The following is a 22,500-nucleotide window of genomic DNA, read 5'->3' on the forward strand; positions in this document are numbered from 1 at the left end:
GCAAGAGAGAGAGAGTGAGGGAGAGAGAGAGAGAGAGGATGGCCCTGTGGCACAGCAGTAGAGTTTATGCCTTACAGTGCTTACATCCTACTACCGGTGCTTTCTGTATGGAGTTTGTAAGTTCTCCCCGTGACCTGTGTGGGTTTCCTCCAGGATCTCTGGTTTCCTCCCACACTCCAAAGATGTAAAGGTTTATAGGTTAATTGGCTTTGGTATAATTGTAATTTGTTCCTAGTGTGTGTAGGATAGTGTTAGTGTGTGGGGATCGCTGGTCAGCACGGACTCGGTGGGCAGAAGGGCCTGGTTCCACGCTGTATCTCTAAACTAAACTAAAAAGGCCAGTGTTGGACACAGAGTGCAGCTGAACTGGTCATTTGACTGGGGCGACCGGTTGTCATAATCTCTGCCGTCTGTGGAATGGGAAGGCAGGTTGAGTGGCAGGGGCACAAGTATAGTGAGTCCAGGTACAATGAAAACCATGCTGGCAGCAACATCACAGGCACAAGGACTCAGAGGACTCAGAGCACACAAATTAAAACTAATTACACGTAAGTCACACGTAAAAAATATTATTGTTTAAATCTGTTCAAAAAACAAGAATTTAGCGTGAAAGTATAATTAAAAAAGAAAAACTAGTTGATGGCAGTGCCTGAGATCACAAGTTCTAGGAGCAGAATGAGACCATTCGGCCCATCAAGTCTACTCTGCCATTCAATCATGGGTGATCTGTTTTTCCCTCGGTACCCCATTCTCCTACCTTCACCTCATAACCCCTAACACCTATATTAATCAAGAATCTGTCAATCTGCCTCTTAAAGATATCCATTGACGGCCCACATAGCCAGCCGTCTGTGGCAATGAATTCCACAGATTCACCAACCTCTGACTAAAGAAATTCCTCCTCATCTCTTTTTCAAAGGTACGTCCTTTTATTCTGAGGCTGTGCCCTCTGCTTTAGAAGAATGAGGGGGGACCTCATTGAAACACACAGAATAGTGAAAGGCTTGGATAGAGTGGATGTGGAAAGGATGGTTCCAATAGTGGGAGAGTCTGGGACTAGAGGTCATAACCTCAGAATTAAAGGACGTTCTTTTAGGAAGGAGATGAGGAGAAATTTCTTTAGTCAGAGGGTGGTGAATCTGTGGAATTCTTTGCCACAGAAGGCTATGGAGGCCAAGTCAGAGGATATTTTTAAGGCAGAGATAGATAGATCCTTGATTAGTACAGGTGTCAAATGTTATGGGGAGAAGGCAGGAGAATGGGGAGAGATAGATCAGCCACGATTGAATGTCAGAGTAGACTTGATGGGCTGAATGGCCTAATTCTACTATCACTTGTAACCTTTTGGTCCTAGTGGAAACAGACTCTGTACATTCACTCTATCCAGGCCTTTCACTATTCAGTAAGATTCAATGAGTGATCCGTAGTGTTCAGATCAACAGTGAAAGTGACTGAGGAAGAGTCCGGACCCAAAAGGTCACCAATGCATGCTCTCCAGGGGTGCTGCCTGACCCGCTGAGTTACTGCAGCACTTTGTGTCTTTCCTTGGCAAACCAGGACTACTTTGATTTGGTTCGGCACAGACTTAGTGGTCTGTTGGGCCTGTTCACGGGCTGTACTTTTCTGTGCTTCATGCCAGGGAGAACGATCTGTATCAGACGTGGCACATTGGCGCAGCTGGTAGAGCTACTGCCTCACCGCATAAGACCTGGGTTTCATCCTGACCTCGGGAGCTGTCTGCGTAGAGTTTGCACGTTCTCCCTGTAACTGGGTGGTAATGAGGAACCCAGTGGTGGGAGGAACAGGGTGCTCCAGTTTCCACCCACATCCCAAAGACGTGGGTTTGAAGGTTAATTTGCCTCTGTATAGAGGCAACACAGTGGTGCAGCGGTAGAGTTGCTGCCTCACCGTGCCAGAAACATCCGGTTCCATTCTGACTACGGGGTGCTGTCTGTATGGAGTTTGTACGTTCTCCCCGTGATTGCGTGGGTTTTCTCCGGGTGCTCCAGTTTCCTCCCACATCCAAAGACGTAAAGATTTGTAGGTTAATTGGCTTTGGTAAAGTGTAAATTGTCCCTAGATTGTGGCCAGGGTGAGAGGGGGAGATGATCTTACCCATTCGCTTCCTGGCCCTTGCAGTGTACAGTTTGTCAATGGGGAGGGAGGTTGCAGTCAACACCCTTCTCGGCTGATCGAACGATGCACTGCAGCCTCTGGATGTCATGCTTGGTGGCTGAGCCAAACCAGACCATGATGGAGAAGGTGAGGACAGACTCTATGATGGCAGTATAAAACTGGACAATCATTTCCTGGGGCAGATGTGTTTTCTCAGCAGCAGCAAGAAGTACATCCTCTGTTGGGCCTTTTTGACTTGTGGAGTCGATGGTGGCCTCCCATTTAAGGTCCCTGGAGATGATGGTTCCAAGGAACTTAAATGACCACAGATGTAACTGTGGTGTTGTTGATGGTGAGTGGGGGGAGGGGAGGGGGAGCATTCCTAAAGTCCACAATCAATTCCACTGTTTTAAGAGCATTGAGCTCCAGGTTGTTGCGATGGCACCAGGGCACCAGCTGTGTCACTTCCCGTCTGTAGGCAGATTCCTCCCCATCCTGGATCAGTCCAATCAGGGTTGTGTCATCCGCAAACTTGAGGAGCTTGACAGAATAGTCTGTGGAGGTGCAGTCGTTGGTGTAGAGAGAGTAAAGGAGAGGGGAGAGTACGCAGTCTTGCGGTGCTCCTATTCTGAGGGTCTGTGGGTCCGAGATGTGCTTTCCCAGCCTCACGTGCCGTTTCCTGTCTGTCAGGAAGTTGGTGATCCACTGACAGAGGGGTTCAGGCACAGTCAACAGGGAGAGTTTGGAGTGTAGTAGCTCTGGCACATTGGTGTTGAATGCAGAGCTAAAATCAGTAAAGTGTAAATTGTCCTTAGTGTATAGGATAGTGCTACTATTGAGGTGATCGCTGGTCAGTGTGGATTTAGTTGTCTGACGTGCCTGTTTCTGTGCTGTATCTCTACAGTCTAGGTTGCCCCTTGTGTGTAGGCAGTGGATGAGGAAGTGGGATTGCATAGAACTGGTGTGAATGGGTGATCGATGGTTAGCGTGGACTCAGTGGCCTGAAGGGCCTGTTTCCATGCTGTTTCTCCAAACAAACCTAAAACTAAAAGCAAAGATGACAGACAGTAAAGGTGCACTCACTGTTGACGGTGCCTCCAGAGTAGGCATCACGGTGGGTGGCATGGTAGATGGCGCGCTGTGCCAGGTCATAGGCTTCCGGTATGGAGAGGTCATATCTGTAGCCGCTGTCCATGACACCGTAGGCATAACACTGGCCGGATCCAGTGGAGAACATGCTGCCACTCAGCCTCAGCCCGTTGTCATCCACATAGTACAGGCCGGGGCCCTGGCAGAGACAGACAGACACACAGATTATAGTCACACTCTGCTGCCAACTGCCCTGGTGTCAGGGCAACCTCCCCACGCACAGAGGGCAGCCGGCATCTGCAACGGGCTGCCAGAGGAAGCTGTAGAAGCAGACGCAATCATGACTTTGAACATAGAACAGTACAGCATAGGAACAGGACCCCCACAATGTCCATGCCGAACATGACGCCAAGTTAGGGCTCCGCTCCACGGTGGCGCAGGAGTAGAGTTGCTTCTGTACAGCGTGACAGACCTTGGTTCCTTCCCGACCGTGGGTGCTGTCTGTACAGAGTTTGTACGCTCTCCCCGTGACCTGCATGCATTTTCTCTGGGTTCTCCGGTTTACCCCCACACTCCAAAGACGTAGTCTGTAGGTTAATTGGCTTGGTTAAATTGTAAATTGTTCCTAGTGTGGGTAGGATAGTGTTAATGTGCAGGGATCGCCAGTTGGCACTGACAAGATGGGTCGAAGGGCCTGTTTCTGCGCTGTGTCTCTAAACTAAAAAATAAACTAAACTAATCTCCTCTTCCTGCAACTCCACTGATTTAGTTGTCATCTGCAGACTTACTAACTAACCCATCTATATATATTTCTGAATGTAAAAGTCATTTTAAGTGCGGGGATGTCTCCAACTCATGATCTAATATAGGTGCAAGAGTAGGCCATTCGGCCCTTCGAGCCAGCACCGCCATTCACTGTGATCATGGCTGATCATCCACAATCAGTCCCCATTCCTACCTTCTCTCCATATCCCTGGATTCCGCTAGCCCTAAGAGCTCTATCTAACTTTCGTTTGAATGTATCCAGTGAATCGGCCTCCACTGCCTTCTGAGGCAGAGAATTCCACAAATTCATAACTCTCTGGCTGAAAAAGTTTCTCCTCATCTCAGTTCTAAATGGCCTACCCCTTATTCTTAGATAGTGGCTCCTGGTTCTGGACACCGCCAACATTGCAAAGATGTTTCCTGCATCTAGCCCAGTCATTCCATTCTTTCATCATGTGACAGCCCCGCCATCCGGGGAATTAACCTCGTGAACATACGCTGCACTCCCTCAATAGCAAGAATGTCCTTCCTCAAATTAGGAGATCAAAACTGCACTCAATACTCCAAGTGTGGTCTCACCAGGGCCCTATACAACTGCAGAAGGATCTCTTTGCTCCTGTACTCAAATCCTCTCGTTATGAAGGCCAACATGCCATCATATTTCTTCACTGCCTGCTGCATTTACATGCTTATTTGGTGGTGGAAGCAGATACAACAGTGACATTTAAGAGGCTTTTGGATCAACACATACATATGCTGGGAATGGAGGGGTATGTATCACGTGCAGGCAGAGGAGATTTGGTTTAGTTTAGTTTAGTTTAGCAATACAGTGAAACAGGCCCTTTGGCCCACTGAGGCCATGCTGACCAATGATCCCCGCACATTAACACTATCCTAGTGTAGGAAAATAACTGCAGATGCTGGTACAAATCGAAGGTATTTATTTCACAAAATGCTGGAGTAACTCAGCAGGTCAGGCAGCATCTCAGGAGAGAAGGAATGGGTGACGTTTCGGGTCGAGACCCTTCTTCAGACTGATGTCAGGGGGGCGGGACAAAGGAAGGATATAGGTGGAGACAGGAAGATAGAGGGAGAACTGGGAAGAGGGAGAGGAAGAGGGAGGGGAAGAGAGGGACAGAGGAACTATCTAAAGTTGGAGAAGTCGATGTTCATACCGCTGGGCTGCAAGCTGCCCAAGCGAAATTTGAGGTGCTGTTCCTCCAATTTCCGGTGGGCCTTGCTATGGCACTGGAGGAGGCCCATGACAGAAAGGTCAGACTGGGAGTGGGAGGGGGAGTTGAAGTGCTAGGCCACCGGGAGATCAGGTTGTTTGAGGCGGACTGAGCGAAGGTGTTGAGCGAAACAATCTGCGTTTGGTTTCGCCGATGTAAAGAAGTTGACATCTAGAGCAGCGGATACAATAGATGAGGTTGGAGGAGGTGCAGGTGAATCTCTGTCTCACCTGGAAAGACTGTTTGGGTCCTTGGATGGAGTTGAGGGGGGAGGTAAAGGGACAGATGTTGTATCTCCTGTGGTTGCAGAGGAAAGTGCCCGGGGATGGGGTGGTTTGGGTAGGAAGGGACGAGTGGACCAGGGAGTTACGGAGGGAACAGTCTCTGCGGAACGCAGAAAGGGGAGGGGATGGGAAGATATGGCCAGTAGTGGGGTCCCGTTGGAGGTGACGGAAATGTTGGAGGATGATTTGTTGGATACGCTGGCTGATGGGGTGGAAGGTGAGAATGAGGGGGATTCTGTCCTTGTTACGAATGGGGGGGAGGGGGAGCAAGAGCGGAGCTGCGGGATATAGAAGATGCCCTAGTGAGCGCCTCATCTATAATGGAAGAGGGGAAGCCCCGTTTCCTGAAGAAGGAGGACATCTCTGATGCCCTAGTGTGAAACACCTCATTCCAGGCACAGATGCGGCGTAGACGGAGGAATTGGGAGTTGGGGATAAACGTTTTGCAGGAGACAGGGTGGGAGGAAGTGTAGTCCAGATAGCTGTGCGAGTCAGTGGGTTTATAGTAGATGTCAGTCACTAGTCTGTCTCCTGTGATGGAGATGGTGAGGTCCAGAAACGGTAGGGAGATGTCGGAGATAGTCCAAGTATATTTAAGAGCAGGATGGAAATTGGTGGTGAAGTGTATGAAGTCAGTGAGTTCTGCATGGGTACAAGAGGTAGCACCAATGCAGTCATCGATGTAGCGGAGATGGAGTTCGGGGATGGGGCCAGTGTACATCTGGAACAGGGATTGTTCGACGTACCCGACAAAGAGGGAGGCATAGCTAGGGCTCATGCGAGTGCCCATAGCTACGCCTCCGGTTTGGAAGAAGTGGCAGGAGTCAATGGAGAAGTTGTTAAGGGTAAGAACCAGCTCTGCTAGGCAGAGGAGATTTTTAGTAGATGGGGATTGGCTGGTTCTACGGTCGAGGAAGAAACAGAGTGCCTCAAGACCATCCTTGTGGGGGATGGAAGTGTAGAGTGACTGGACATCCATGGTGAAGCTGAGGGAGTGGGGGCCTGGGAACCGGACGTTATCGAGGATCCATGACACTATCCATAACACTATCCTACATACACTAGGGACAATTTACAATTATACCAAGCCAATTAATCTACAAACCTGTGTCTTTGGAGTGTGGGAGATCCTGGAGAAAACCCACGCAGGTCACAGGGAGAACGTATAAACTCCATACAGACCCATACACTGCAAGGCAGCAAGTAAGTACAGTTTTGGTCTCCTAATTTGAGGAAGGACATCCTTGTAATTGAGGCAGTGCAGTGTAGGTTCGAGATTGATCCCTGGGATGGCAGGTCTGACATATGAGGAAGGATTGAAAAGACTAAGCTTGTATTCACTGGAGTTTAGAAGGATGAGAGGGGATCTTATAGAGACATATAAAATTATAAAAGGACTGGACAAGCTAGATGCAGGAAAAATGTTCCCAATGTTGGGCGAGTCCAGAACCAGAGGCCACAGGCTTAGAATAAAGGGGAGGCCATTTAAAACGGAGGTGAGAAAAAACTTTTTCACCCAGTTTCTTTTATTGAATTACTTGGATAAAGTTTTCAATTGGCAATTATTCATGGTTAAATTAAATTTAGCACCTTATTTTCCAAATTCCAGTTGAAATCACTGAGATGAAGATTTAATAAGCAAAAGCCTTTTTCTGCACAAGTTATTTTTCTCTTTGCACTAATCGTTGTACTTGTACTTGATTGGTCTGGATAGCATGGAAACAATGTATTTCATTGTAAATCGATACATGTGATAATAATAAATGATGCAGCACAATCACAAAACAGTGTGCAATCTTTATAGGAGGACCCGGTGTGGGAGGACTGCAGTGAGGGGGGAGGGGGGGGGGAGAACAAAGGACCCAGGGGAACCGGCAGGGGGGAGTGGAACAAAGGGGGACCAGGACTGGAGGAACCGCTGGGAGGGAGGGGGGAGTGGAACAAAAGCAGACTAGGCGCGGGATACATTGTAACTTTATTGCCTCCCTTTACGTGGTGACTCTTTGCATACCCTGGGAATGCAAAACAAAGAATTTCACAGTGATTCGCATGTGATAATAAAGCATTCATTCATTCATTTTTAATCTGGAAGAGTTGTTGCCCACTTTGCCCAAAAGTTAAATGAGTGCTGTGAAACACAAAGTGCTGGAGGAACTTTGCGGAGCCGGCAACATCTGTGGATGGAACGGACAGATGGCATTTTGGGTGGGACCCTTCTTCAGACAGATGGGTGGAGATAGTAACCAAGTCTGCAGGGGACGTGGCGATGGCAAACGATTGTCGAGGGTGGTTTGATAAATGAAGGGAGGAGGGGAGTGAAATGTGGAACTGGATAATTCATCAACAGGAATCTGAGCGATAACATTTTCACACAAAGGGTGGTGAGTATATGGAACAAGCTGCCAGAGGTGGTAGTTGAGGCAGGGACTATCCCAACATTTAAGAAACAGTCAGACAGGTACATGGATAAGACAGGTATGGAGGGATATGAGCCAAATGCAGGCAGGTGGGACTACTGTAGCTGGGACATGTTGGCTGGTGTGCGTAAGTTAGGCTGAAGGGCCCGTTTCCATGCTGTATCACTCTTTGACTGTGACAGAGGAGGGAGGGAAAGTGGAGGGAACAGGAGTGGGGGTAGAATAGGGACAGAGTGGTCATATCCATTGACTTGGCCACCACAGCCTTCTTTGGCAATGAATTCCACAGATTCACCACCCTCTGACTAAAGAAATTCCTCCTCATCTCCTTCCTAATGGAACATCCTTTCATTCTGAGGCTATGACCCCTAGTCCCAGACTCTCCCACTAGTGCAAACATCCTCTCCACATCCACTCTATCCAAGCCTTTCACTGTTCTGTATGCTGAGGAGCTGCTGGAGGAGGGGAAGGGATGAGGAGGAAAGAACGTGAGTGAGTGTGAGTGGAAAGAACGGGGGTGGAGTGGAGGGGGCTGAGGACATAGGGAGAGGATGGGAGTGCAAGTGAGGTTTATGCATAACGTTATTTCTAACATCTTACACGGGCTGAATGAAAGAAATGATCATATTGAATGGCCTACTCCTGCACCTATTTTCTATGTTTCTACATACTTCCCAGTAGGTTTGTCCCAGAGTGGTTTCAGTAGATGAAGAGTTATAAGTGAACTGATGCAGTAGTTCCACTGATGAAGGGTCCTAACGTGAATCATTTCCTATCCATGTCCTCCAGAGATGCTGTCTGACCAGTTCCTCCAGCACTTGTGTTCGACATTAGTCCCACTTCCAGCCCATTCCCCCACACTGGCATAATCATCCTGCCCTCTTTGCTCATCGTATTTGGGAGAAACATGGTCGTCTGACCATTCCCACCACAAATGTTGCCTGGCCCACTGAGTTCCTCCAGCATGTTGTGTTTTGCTCAAGATTTCAGCATCTGTAGTTCATTGTGTCCACTTTGAAGAAGTTGCCCTCCTCTCTCCAACGGGAGTTCTGTGAGATCCTCTCTCACTGCTCCCCCTCTGTGATTCCTCTTCAACCATGTTGCTTTGCCTTTTCCCACATACCTAATCCAGCTTTCTCCCCCCAACTACAATGTCTGAAGAAGGGTCAAACATCATCTGCCCATTCCTTCCCCAGATGCTGCCTGACCCGTTGAGTTCCTCTGGCTCCTTGTGTCATACCCAGTCTGTTTGCTGTCTGAAATGCCTTGTGGAGATAATGTTGTTCGCCTTTAGCAAGTTGCTACCAGTCACTGGTCTGGTCCAGAGATCGCTGTGAGACGGGTCCCATCTGGCCATCCCAGTACATACCCTGGGGAAGAGTCTCACCCTGTCATAAGCGATAGGAGCAGCATTAGGCCATCCGGCCTATCAAGTCTATTCCCCCATTCAATCAATAGATCAGCCAGCGGCGTAGACTTGGCCTAAATCTACTCCTATTCCTTTTGACCTCTATCTCTCCCTCCTAATCCCATTCTCCTGCCTTCTCTCCATAACCCTGACGCCTGTACTAATCAAGAATCTATCTCTGCCTTAAATATATCCATTGATGGCCTCCGCAGCTTTCTGTGGCAAAGAATTCCACAGATTCACCACCCTCTGTCTAAAGAAATTCCTCCTCATCTCCTTCCTAAAGGAATGTCCTTTAATTCTGAGGCTATCACCTCTGGTCCTAGACTATCCTACCAGTGGAAACATCCTCTCTACATCCACTCTATCCAAGCCTTTCACTATTCGGTAAGTTTCATTGAGATTCCACCTCCCCCCCCCCCCCCCCCCGTCCTAAACTCCAGCGAGTACAGGCCCAGTGCCGTCAAACGCTCATCATATGTTTACCCAATCATTCCTGGGATAATTCTCGTAAACCCTCCCAAGAGCCAGCACATCCTTCCTCAGATATTGGGCCCATAATTGCTCACATTACTCTAAATGCGGCCTGACCAGTGGCCTGACCTTATAGAGCCTCAGCATTACATCCCTGACTTTGTATTCTAGCCCTCTTGAAATAATTGCTGGCCTTGTGTTTGCCCTCCTTACTACTGCCCCGCACGTACCTTGCTGTCCCAGCCACAGATCATGGTGCCCATCGACAGCCCCATGCCTTTGTACTCAGCCACCATGTTGGCCAGGAGCTTGGAGGCAGCGGACACCGAGATACGCATCTTGTTCCGTAATTTATATATCCTGCAAAACACCAACATTACAGCGAATGCACACACTGACAGCTTTATATGATTTAATTGCTGCAAAGTAACTCAATATTTGACAATATTTGGCACAAGAGCAGTTGCTGCCTTACAGCACCAGGGACCTGGGTTTGATCCTGACTGTGGGTATCGTCTGTATAGAGTTTGTACATTCTCCCCCTGAACTGTGTGGCTTTTCACTGGGTGCTCCCACACTCCAAAGATGTATAGGTGTGAAGGTTAATTGGCATGGTAAAATTGTAAATTGTCCCGATTATGTGTAGGATAGTGTTAGTGTGTGGGGATCGCTGGTCAGCACGGACTCAGTGGGCCAAAGGGCCTGTTTCTGCGCTGTATCTCTAAATCTAAACTAAATGTGATCCGCACAATGGTGCAGCTGGTAGAGCCACTGCCTCACGGCACTGGACACTTGGATTTGATTCACTCCTTGGCTGCTGTCAGTGTGGAGTTTGCACATTCTCCATGTGGCAGCGTGGGTTTCCTCCGGGTGCTCCGGTTTTCTTCCACGTCCCAAAGACGTGCGGGTTTGTAGGTTAATTGGCCCTCTGCAAATTGCCCCTAGTGTGTAGCGATCATATGAGAAAGTGGGATAACGTAGAACTAATGTGAATGTTGATCAATGGTCGGCGTGGACTCGATGAACTGAAGAGCCTGTTTCCATGATGTATCAATTTGCTTCAAACGCCGCACTGGAATTGATCTAGTCGTACACTGCTGTGAGCTATCATGCATTGTAGGTGATGAACACAGTTTGGACTGCTAACACACGATGGTCCTGGTTATCAGTGGTGTGTTGTGTCTGCACCAGCCAGCTCTCCATGGACACCGTGAGCACTCATGAGCCGCTCCGTGGCAGCCAATGTCAACATCTTGCTGCCCTCTGGAAATTGCCACTAGTGTGTAGGGTGAGAAAGTGTGATAAAGTAGAGCTAGTGTGAACGGGCGATCATGTGATAGGAGCGGAATTAGGCCATTCAGCCCACCAGTCTACTCCGCCATTCAATCACGGCTGATCTATCTCTCCCTCCTAACCCCATTCTCCTTCCTTCTTCCTATAAGCCTTGACACCTGTACTAATCAAGAATCTAGCTATCTCTGCCTTAAAAATATCCGTTGACAGCCTTCTGTGGCAAACTATTGCACAGATTCACCACCAATACCTGATCGATAGTCAGCGTAGATTCGGTGGGCCGATGGGCCTGTTTCCGTGCTGTATCTTTCAATCAATTTAATCAGAATAATGAACTTACCTCCAGCGCCTGGCTTTGACCTTTTTAAGTCACCTCTGGGTTCACTCACCTGCAGTGCTTGGCCAGCATTCTCTCCCAGTACACACAGTCAGCCGCACTGCCTGACATTGTGCCCAGGAGGTAGGGGTTAATCTCAATCACCTTCTTGAATTCCTGAGTGCCTGAAGAAAAGAGTCAGATTATGTTGATGGAAGAAAGAGCAGGTGCTGATCAAACACAATGATGCACCCGAGACACACAGAGTAGAGTGTGTACTACTTGCCCAGAGTAGGGGAATCGAGTACTAGCGGGCATAGGTTTAAGGTGAAGGGGAATCAGGGAATATCCCAAAATCTGAGAAAAATGGTGAAAGAATCCATGAAAGAATGGATCGACTTGTCTTGTATTCACTGGAACTTAGAAGGATGAGAGGGGATCTTAGAGAAACATATAAAATTCATAAAGGATTGGACAGGCTTGATGCAGGAATAATGTTCTCGATGTTGGGGGAATCCAAAAGCAAGGCTCACAGTTTAAGAATAAGGGGGAGGTCATTTAGGACTGAGATGAGGAAAAAAAAATTCACCCAGGGAGTTGTGAATCTGTGGAATTCTCTGCCACACAAGGCAGTGGAGGCCAATTCACTGGATGTTTTCAAGAGAGAGTTAGATATAGCTCTTAGGGCTAATGGAATCAAGGGATATGGGGAGAAAGCAAGAAAGGGGTACTGATTTAGGATGATTAGTCATGATCATATTGAATGGTAGTGTCCCGCATCTATTTTCTGTGTCTAAACAGAAGACAGGTACATGGATAGGACAGGATTGGAGGGATATGGACCAAATGTTGGCAGGTGGGACTAGTGTAGCTGGGACATGTTGGCCGGTGTGGGCAAGTTGGGCCACATGGTCCATATCCCTCCAACCTTGTCCTATCCATGTACCTGTCTAACTCCTTCTTAAATGTTGGGATAGTCCCTGCCTCAACTGGCAGCTTGTTCCATACACCCACCCTTTGTGTTAAAAAGATACCCCTCAGATTCCTATTAAATCTTTTCCCCTTCACCTTAAACCTATGCCCTCTGGTCGTCGATTCACCTATTCTGCGCAAGAGACTCTATGGATCTATCCAATCTATTCTCTCATGATTTTATACACCTCTATAAGATCACCCACATCCTCCTGGGTCAGAAGGGTCCCAAGCGAAACGTCCCATCTGTCCATTCTTGCACAGATGCTGCCTGACCCACTGAGTTCCTCCAACACTTTGTGTTTCATTACCATTGTTATTATTCAGCATTGCTACTGTGAACTGTTACTAAAGTGCACGGTGTCAATGTCTGTGAATTTATGTGTGTCTATAGCGTACATGTACATACATGAGCATGTAAGCATGCCTATGTGTCAACTATATTTATATTTACGTGTCAGCCTGTGTGTATGTATGTATATATATATCAGTGTATATGCATGGGCTTGTCTCTCAGTGTGGTAGGGCGGGGATATGTTTGTGTATATATAGTCCTGCAGCACAAACCCATGTGGGTTTTCTCCGGATGCTCAGGTTTCCTCACACACGGCAAAGACATTCAGGTTTGTAGGTTAATTGGCTTCGGTAAAATTGTAAATTGTCCCTGGTGGTAGGATAGTACTAGTGTATAGGGTGATCACTGGTTGGCATGGACTTGGTGGGCTGAAGGGCCTGTTTCCATGCTCTATCTCTAAAACCCAACAAACGTTGTATCATGTGTAAACTTACTAATCACACTTCCTACTTCCAAGTCCTTCATCTATGTCAGAAATGTGAACGGTCCAGCACCAATCCTTATGTGATGCCACTGGTCACATACTTCCAGTCAAAAAATGTTAAAAGGCATTTATTGATTGAAACAGCATTGAAACAGATATTTTGGCCCACTAAGTCCATGACGACCAGCCATCACCCATCCACACCAGTTGTATGTTATCCCACCTTCTCATCCACTCCCTACACACGAGGGGCAATTTACAGAAACCAATTAATCTACAAACCCGCAAGTGTTTGGGGTGTGGGAGGAAGCCGGAGCACCTGGAGGAATCCGACGTGGTCACAGTGAGAATGTGCAAACTCCACACAGACAGCACCCAAGGTCAGAATCGAACCTGGTCTCTGGTGATGTGAGGTAGTGGCTCTATCTGCTGAGCCACTGAACCGCCCAGACAGAATGAAAGGGAAGGGAAACGGGCGCACTGCAGGCCTGAAAGGGATGAGTGTAGATGGGCATCTTGGTCGGTATGGGCGAGGTGGCTCAAATGGCCTCTTTTTGCACTGTACATGTCTTTGATTCAAAAATCCACTCTCCAAAATCCACAGCCTTCTATCACAAGCTGTCACCAGCCTATCGTAGCCCAAGGACCCACCTGCTAGAGCCGTGTATTGTGGAGAATGGACTATAGAATCCAAGACACGTGCAGTGCAAAGAAAGGCTTTTTGAACCACCTCATCCAGACTAAGATGCCCACCTACGCAAATCCCATCTAGGTTGGTGTGTGGGTCATCCGGGTGGAAGCGTGTGTCTGTATGTCTGCGTGTGTGTGTGTGTCTGTATGTGTGACTGTGTGTGTCACTGTGGGTGTGTCTGTCTGTGCCTGTGTATGTCTGTGCATGTGTATATGTGCATGTGTTAGTGTGTCTGTATGTGTGCATGTGTATGTGTGTGACTGTATGTGTGTGACTGTGGGTGTGTCTGTCTGTGCATGTGTATATGTGCATGTGTTAGTGTGTCTGTATGTGTGCATGTGTATGTGTGTAACTGTATGTGTGTGACTGTGGGTGTGTCTGTCTGTGCCTGTGTATGTCTGTATGGGTGCGTGTGTTTGCCTGTATTAGTGTGTGCCTGTGCTTGTGTGTGACTGTATGTGTGTGTGTATGTATGACACTGTGTGCATGTGTCTATGTGTGTTTGTGTGTGTGCATGTTTGTGTGCCTGTGTGTGTATGTGGGCATGATTGTACATACATGCTTTTGTATGTACGTGAACTCCAACTCCACATACATTTGTCCGTGTTGGGTATGTCTGTTCATGTCTGTGTACATGTCAAAGTCACGCATGACAGAAACGTGCCAGCTTGTCGTGGACCAACATACAAAGCGGGATCTTGTCAAGGTCCATGCAGACAACATCTTCCAGTGTAAACCCATTAATTTTCGCATGGGCCAAAAGGCCTCTTTCCACGCTGTATCACCCTGTGACTCTATAAGCTTGGTCATCTCCTCAAGAAACTCAATCAAATAAGTGATTGTGAGTGATTTTCTCCTCACAAAGCCATGCTCACTCTCCCTCATCATCACCTGCCTTCCTAAATAAACATAAACCCTTTCCATTAGAATTTTCTCCTGTAAATACCTGACAGGTGACATGAGATTCACTGGCCTGCAGTGACCAGGCGTATCCCTGCTGTCGTATTAACTAAAGGAACCACGTCATAAGAGATAGGATAGAATTTGGCCATTCGGCCGTTCAATCATGCCTGAACTATCTCTCCCTCATAATCCCATTCTCCTGCCCCATAACCTCTGAGACTAGTACTAATCAAGAATCTATCTATCTCTGCCTTAAAAATATCTACTGACTTGGCCTCCACAGCCTTCTGTGACATAGAATTCCACAGATTCTGCCCTCCAGTCAACCGGTACCTCTGGCTAACAAAGATGCACAATTCTCTGTCAGAGCCCCAGCTATCCCTCGGTTCAAATCAAAGTCATTCCACCCCATTCATTCATTCCTTCCTTTCCCTGCTCCCGTCAGACAGAGATGCAGAAGCTTGAAAGCGTGTACCACCAGACTCAGGAATAGCTTCTTCCATAGGTTCATAAGTTGTAGGAGTAGAATTAGGCCATGTGGCCCATCAAGTCCGCTCCGCCATTCAATCATGGCTGATCTATCTTTCCCTCTCAACCCTACTTTCCTGCCTGTCACGTGGCGGCGCCTAACGGCAGCGGCTGACTAGCAGTCTGTCCGTCTTTTTTTTGTTGTGTGTCGGTGTTGGGATGGTTTTTATATATATTTTTTTGGTTGTGTATGTGTGGGAGGGGGTGGTGGTGTGGGTGGGTGGGGGGGGGGGGAACTTTTCTCTTCCTCACGGCGCGGGGTGCGGCTCGGCTGCGGGGCCTAACATCGCCCGCTGCGGGGCCTAACATCGCCCACTGCGGCTCGGCCGCTGGACTTTACATCCCGGTGCGGCTTGGCCGCTGGTCTTTACATCACCCGGTGCGGCTTGGCCGCTGGACTTTACATCCCGGTGCGGCTTGGCCGCTGGACTTTACATCCCGGTGCGGCTTGGCCGCTGGACTTTACATCCCGGTGCGGCTTGGCCGCTGGACTTTACATCCCGGTGCGGCTTGGCCGCTGGACTTAACAGTGCCCGGTGCAGCTCGGCTGCGGGGCTTAACATCGCCCGGTGCAGCTTGGCTGCGGGGCTTAACAGTGCCCGGTGCAGCTCGGCTGCGGGGCTTAACATCGCCCGGTGCAGCTCGACTGCGGGGCTTTTCATCGCTGGTGCGGCTCAACTGCGGACTTGACATCGCCCGGTGCGGCTCGACCATGGGACTTAGCTGCGCAAGGCTTGGTCGCGGGCCTTTCATCGCCCGGTTCGGCCGCGGGACGTTTCAGCGCCCGGTGCGGGGACTGTGCGGGTCGGTCGGGGACGAGCTGTCTGTCCGTGGGCGTGGGGAAGAGAGTGGAAGTTTTGTTGCCTCCATCACAGTGAGGGGGTGTTTGGAGTCACTGTGATAGACGTTTGTGTTGGGGTTATGTGTCTTGTGTTCTTTTTTTTTTTCTATGACTGCTATGTAGTTTCGTTCGGTACTTCGGTACCGAACGACAAATAAAGCTCTGTTATACCTGTTATCTGTTATTCTGTCCATAACCCCTGACACCCATACCAATCAAAAATCTATCAATCCCCTCTGTTATCAGGCTTCTGAACAGTCCTTCCATCAGCAAGAGTATTGTCTGATTCACCTCTACCCCATTGCGGATATTGGACTTTGTCAATTGAACTGGTGCGCTACAATGCTGAAAACTATATTTTGCACTTTGTACCTTTGCCTTTGCTCCTGTTGTACTTGAATTTGAACTGATTGTATTCACGTATAGTGTTATCTGATTTGATTGAATACCATGCAAAACAAAGCTTTTCACTGTACTTTGGTACACGTGACAATAATAAAAATAAACCTAAATAGTTCCATGCACATGGAGATCAGAGCAACACAATTGCACATTTACCCCATCATTTCTTCAAAAATGAATCAAAATTGTCTGCTTAAATAAAAACAGAAACTGCTGAAAATCGCTTGTTTTTTTTTAGTTTTAGTTTTAGAGATACAATGCGGAAACTGGCCCTTCAGCCAATCGAGTCTGCGCCGATCAGCGATCCCCACACACTCACACTGTCCTACACACGCTAGGGACAATATACATTTAGACCAAGTCAATTAACCTACAAACCTGTACGTCTTTGGAGTGTGGGAGCAAACCGAAGATCTTGGAGAAAGCCATCGCAGGTCACGGAGAGAACGTACAAACTCCATACTGACAGCACCCGTAGTCAGGATGGAAACCGTGTCTCTGGTGCTGTAAGGCAGCAACTTACTACTGCGCCACCCTGATGGCAGAGACTGGAAGGCACGCAGGTCAACTTACTGACATAGGATCCTGCAGAGGCTCTGGAGTCGACCGCGACCATCACCCCGTGCTGAAACATGAAGGCCAGTGTAGTTGTCCCGTGGTGCAGTTGAATCTGCACTCCCTCGTCTCCTTCCACATACGGCTCGAGGAATGTCACTGGCTGCAGAGAGAGTACATCCACGGAGAGAGGGTGAACGTGGAGAACAAGACTTGATAAGCTCAGTTTAAAGATACAGCGTGGAAACAGGCCCTTCGGCACACCGAGTCCATGCTGGCCAGCGATCCCTGCAAAGTAACACTACCCTAACACTAGGGACAATTTACATTTATACCAGGCCAATTAACCTACAAATCTGTATGTCTTTGGAGTGTGGGAGGAAACCAAAGATTTTGGAGAAAACCCACGTGGTCACAGGGAGATCATAGAATCTCCGTACAGACAGTTGCCGTAGTCAGGATTGAACCCAGGTTTCTGGCGCTGTAAGTGCTGTAAGGCAGCAACTCTACTGCTGCACTGTCTTCAGTGTCCTATACACTGGAGACAATTTAAAGAAGCCAATTAACCTGTAAACCTGCATGTCTTTGGAATATGGGAGGAAACCGGAGCACCCGGATAAATCCAACAAGGTCACAGACAGAACACACAAACTCCAGGCAAATGGCAAACCAGGATCTTTGGTGCTCTAAGACAGCAAGTCTGCTGCTGGGCCACTGTGCTGCCTCAACATTTGTGTAGTGCAGGGATCAATGCTGGGTCCCTGGCCATTTCTGGCATCTACGAAAGACGTCTGAAGAAGGGTCTCAAACGAAACGGAGTCTGAAGAAAGGTTTCGACCCGAAACGTCACCCAGTCCTTCTCTCCAGAAATGCTGTCTGTCCCGCTGCATTACTCCAGCTTTTTGTGTCTATCTTCGGTTTAAACCAGCATCTGCAGTTCCTTCCTACACGTGGACTTGGGTAGGGGAGACCTGGTTGGGAGGTTTGATCACAAGAGTTAGTGGTGTTTTAGATAGTGAGGAGGCTATACCTACAGGTATTACTGCAGGTATTATGAGCAGTAATACCTGGTCATCAGGGTGTTACTGATGAGCAGGTACTCTGGGCAGGGCACTGGCAGGTGCAGTTTAATCCTGATAAATTGGAGGATTTTGGGGAAGTCTAATAAGAGTTGGATATGCACGATTGGCAGGGCGCTGGGCAGAATGGAGGACGGAGGGACCTTGGTGTGTGCAATCCAAAGATCATAGAAGGTGGCAGCACAGGTGGACAGCGTGATTGTTTGATTGCATAGAAACAGATCCTTCAGCCCATCCACTCAGTTCATTGGATGAGACAGTAGGGTAACTAGTGTGAACAGGAGTAATGGTCAGGGTGATCTCAGTGGGCCAAAGGGTGGAGTTGTAACAGCGGTAGAGTTGTTGCCTTACAGCACCAGAGACCTCGGTTCAATCCTGTCTGTAGGTAGTTTGTACATTCTGTCCATGACCTGTATGGGTCTCCGATATCTTTGGTTTCCTCTCGCACTACAAAGATGTACAGAGTTGTAGGTTAATTGGCTGCCAAAAATATAAATTGTCCCCAGTGTGTGTCGGATAGTGTTAATGTACGGGGATCACTGGTCGGTGAGGTCTTGGTGGGAAGAAGGGCCCGTTTTCCATACTGTATCTCTAAAACTAAAACTAAACTGAAGTCTTGGTACAACTTTATGAAACATTGTTAGGCATCACACAGCTGGTGTACTGTGAGCAGTGCTGGTCACCGCACTACAGGAAGGATGTGCACTGGAGAAGGTGCAGAGGAGATTCACCAGGAGGTTGCCTGGGATGGAACCGTTCAGGAGCAGAGACTGGAGAAGCAGGATATGTTCTCCCTGGAGCAGAGATCCATGTAGACCACATGTGTCAAACTCAAGGCCCGCGGGCCGAATCCGGCCCGCCACGTCATTTTATGTGGCCCGCGAGAGCTTAATTGTCATTGGTCGAATATCTTTTAAGTTAGAGACATTTTTAACTTTAAACTCTCATCTCTAAACACATTTTTCCAAGTGCTGTGCGTCTGACGTCACCAGCACGCACGGCCTCTCCTCACTCGCACAAACAAGATGGCCGCCGTTAGCGGAGCCGCCCGCCCGCCTGCCCACATCACGGGCTCCCCTCCCCTCCCCTCCCCACACCCGAGCAGGAGGGAGATGGTCGGACTGATGGTCCGCTCATCCGTCCCTTCAACCCACGCCACGACGTCCTCGAGTCTCCCCTCCCGCGGGCAGCTTCTTGTCCTCCTCCTTCAGCGGCCGCTTCCACCGATGGCGGCGTCGACGAGGGCCGCTGCCACCGACGGTCCGTCGCCACTTCAGACAGATGGCGGCCGCTCTCCTCACGCCCCGCCATCTTGTGCGCGCCTCCCGCCGCGCCTCTCTCCCCTCGCTTCTCTTCCCTTCCCTCCCCTCCCCACACTCCCAGACCCGCCGGCCCTCCTCGAGTAGTCCCACCTCCGCTGCCCAACTCGAGTTGTCCGGAGCTCCCTCCTCCTCCCTGCACGCTCGGTAAGTGCCTTTCGCCGCCAACGGCTCCACGGAGGGGAGTGGACGTGGGGGCCGAGTGGGTGGAGGGAAGGGTGGGTGGGAGGGGGGAGGGAGGAGAGAGTGGGGGAAAGGGGGTGGTGGGGACAGGGGGGGGGAGAGTGAGAGCGGGTGTGGAGAGAGTAGGGGGAGAGTGGGACTGGGGAGGGGGACAACAGGGGTGGGGGTGGTTGGGGAAGAGAGTGGGGGTGGCGGGAAGGGGAACAGTGGGGTCAGGGAAGAGGGGAGAGTGGGGGGAGAGTGGGGGGGAGAATGGGAGGAGCAGAGAGTGGGGGTGGTAGGGAGAGTGGGACTGGGGAGGGGGGGTGGTGGTGGGGGAAGGGAGTGGGGGTGGGGGGGGAAGGGAACAGTGGGGGTGGGGGGGAAGGGAACAGTGGGGGTGGGAGGACAGTGAGAATGGGGGTGGGGCGAGTGTGTGGAGGGAAAGGTGGGGTTAGGAGGGGGTGAGGGTGGGGGTAGGAGGGGGGTGAGGGTGGGGGGAGGAGAGGAGTGTGGAGAGAGTGGGGCAGGGGGAGGAGAGAGTGGTGGAAAGGGGGTGGTGGGGGAGAGTGAGAGTGGGGCTGGGGAGGAGAGAAAGGGGGTGGGGGAGGAGAGAGTGGGGGAAAGGGGGGAGGGCAAAGGGGTGGAGGGGAAAGGGTTGGGGGAGAGTGCGAGTGCGGGAGGGAGGGAGAGTGGGACTGGGGAGGAGGGCAGAGTGCGGGTGGGGAGGAGGAGGAGGAGGGGTGGGGGGAGGGAGGAGAGAGTGGGGGTGGAGGAGAGAGTGGGGCTGGGGGAGAGTGAGAGTGGGGCTGGGGGAGGAGAGAATGTGGGGGGAGGAGAGAGGGGGAAAGGGGGGGTGGGGGGGGAGGAGAGAGTGTGGGAAGGGGGGGTGGGGACAGGGGGGGGGGAGAGTGAGAGCGGGTGTGGAGAGAGTAGGGGGAGAGTGGGACTGGGGAGGGGGACAACAGGGGTGGGGGTGGTTGGGGAAGAGAGTGGGGGTGGCGGGAAGGGGAACAGTGGGGTCAGGGAAGAGGGGAGAGTGGGGGGGAGAGTGGGGGGGAGAATGGGAGGAGCAGAGAGTGGGGGTGGGAGGGAGAGTGGGACTGGGGAGGGGGGGTGGTGGTGGGGGAAGGGAGTGGGGGTGGGGGGGGAAGGGAACAGTGGGGGTGGGGGGGAAGGGAACAGTGGGGGTGGGAGGACAGTGAGAATGGGGGTGGGGCGAGTGTGTGGAGGGAAAGGTGGGGTTAGGAGGGGGTGAGGGTGGGGGTAGGAGGGGGGTGAGGGTGGGGGGAGGAGAGGAGTGTGGAGAGAGTGGGGCAGGGGGAGGAGAGAGTGGTGGAAAGGGGGTGGTGGGGGAGAGTGAGAGTGGGGCTGGGGAGGAGAGAAAGGGGGTGGGGGAGGAGAGAGTGGGGGAAAGGGGGGAGGGCAAAGGGGTGGAGGGGAAAGGGTTGGGGGAGAGTGCGAGTGCGGGAGGGAGGGAGAGTGGGACTGGGGAGGAGGGCAGAGTGCGGGTGGGGAGGAGGAGGAGGAGGGGTGGGGGGAGGGAGGAGAGAGTGGGGGTGGAGGAGAGAGTGGGGCTGGGGGAGAGTGAGAGTGGGGCTGGGGGAGGAGAGAATGTGGGGGGAGGAGAGAGGAGGAAAGGGGGGGTGGGGGGGGAGGAGAGAGTGTGGGAAGGGGGGGTGGGGGAGAGAGAGTGGGGCTGGGGAGGAGAGAATGGGGGTGGGGGGAGGATAGAGTGGTGGAAAGGGGGGTGGAGGAGAGTGCGAGTGGGGGTGGGAGGGAAAGTGGTACTGGGGAGGAGGGTGGGGTGGGGAGGAGGGAATAGTGAGGGTGGGGAGGAGGGGTGGGGGGAAGGGGACAGCAGGGGTGGGGGGGAGGAGGGGGTGGGGGTGGGGGAGAAGGGGGACTGGGGGTCAGGGAAGATGGGAGAGTGGGGGGGTAAGGGGGATTGAGTAGGGGGTTGAGGGTGCTACACCAATACAGGAGGGTCCAAGCCACCCTCTCCCCTTCCCTATACCGCCTTTAATTGCGCTCCACTCCCCTGGATGAGCACGGCACCACCGTGAAGGAGAAAGAAGATGGCCGCTGGCCATCAGAGGCTACCTTTCCCCTCCTTTCCCACCCTCCCTTCTCCACCCCCATTGAGATTCATTTTATTCATTTTTAAGAGACAATTTATTTTAAAGAAAAAACGCGATTTCCCCAAGTCGCAATGGAAACCCTATGAGGAACGGGCCCAATTTGTCAATGTACTTACATATATTTTTACATTTATGTTAATGCATGTACAATATTTGTACATTTCAATAAATAATAATCAAATGCAGAGACAGTTATTTAACAATCTGTTAAGGATTAGTTACATTTATAGAGTCTTACAGTTACAATCGGCCCTTTGAGGGCAACCATAATGCTGATGTGGCCCGGGGTGAAAATGAGTTTGACACTCCTGATGTAGACGATCTGATCGAGGTGGACAAAATTGTGAAGGACGGAGAAGCAAGAAACCTGTCCACACGGCAGATGTATATTTGACCAGAAAACAATTGCTTAGGGTGAGGGGATCTAAGAGGGTGTTTGAAATCTGGAGTACGCTGCCTGAGGGGAAGGTGGAGGCAGAGACTCTCACAACATTAAAGAAACATGTGGATGAGCACTTGAATACAGAGGCTGTGGGCTAAATGTTGGTCAGTGGGATTAGTGTAGGTAAACGGGCTGAAGGACCTATTGCTGTGCAGAATGAGCCTGTACCACCGATGACGGGCCTATTGCTGTGCTGAATGGGCATGTACCCCCAATGAAGGGCCTATTGCTGTGCAGAATGGGCATGTACCCCCAATGAAGGTCCTATTGCTGTGCTGAATGGGCTCTCTCTC

The 22,500-nt window shown here is 50.4% G+C and overlaps 1 protein-coding gene and 1 pseudogene across 2 annotated transcripts in view; one reads left to right on the plus strand and one right to left on the minus strand.

Moving 5' to 3' along the window:
* The window catches only part of LOC144603211 (major histocompatibility complex class I-related protein 1-like), a 1,020,820-nt pseudogene that overhangs the window by 139,235 nt on the left and 859,085 nt on the right, over positions 1-22,500 (plus strand). The gene's annotated exons all lie outside the window — the stretch shown is intronic.
* psmb8a (proteasome 20S subunit beta 8A) overlaps positions 1-22,500 on the minus strand; it is a 26,918-nt gene that overhangs the window by 3,483 nt on the left and 935 nt on the right. The window contains exons 2-5 of the mRNA XM_078415884.1: positions 17,083-17,227; positions 11,467-11,578; positions 10,015-10,144; positions 3,199-3,403 (exon numbers count right to left, since the gene is read on the minus strand). Coding sequence (XP_078272010.1) covers positions 3,199-3,403; positions 10,015-10,144; positions 11,467-11,578; positions 17,083-17,227 — 592 coding nt within the window. The remainder of the gene's footprint in view (positions 1-3,198; positions 3,404-10,014; positions 10,145-11,466; positions 11,579-17,082; positions 17,228-22,500) is intronic.

The sequence above is a fragment of the Rhinoraja longicauda genome, chromosome 19 (genome assembly GCF_053455715.1).
Source record: "Rhinoraja longicauda isolate Sanriku21f chromosome 19, sRhiLon1.1, whole genome shotgun sequence".
NCBI classification, from domain to species: domain Eukaryota; kingdom Metazoa; phylum Chordata; class Chondrichthyes; order Rajiformes; family Arhynchobatidae; genus Rhinoraja; species Rhinoraja longicauda.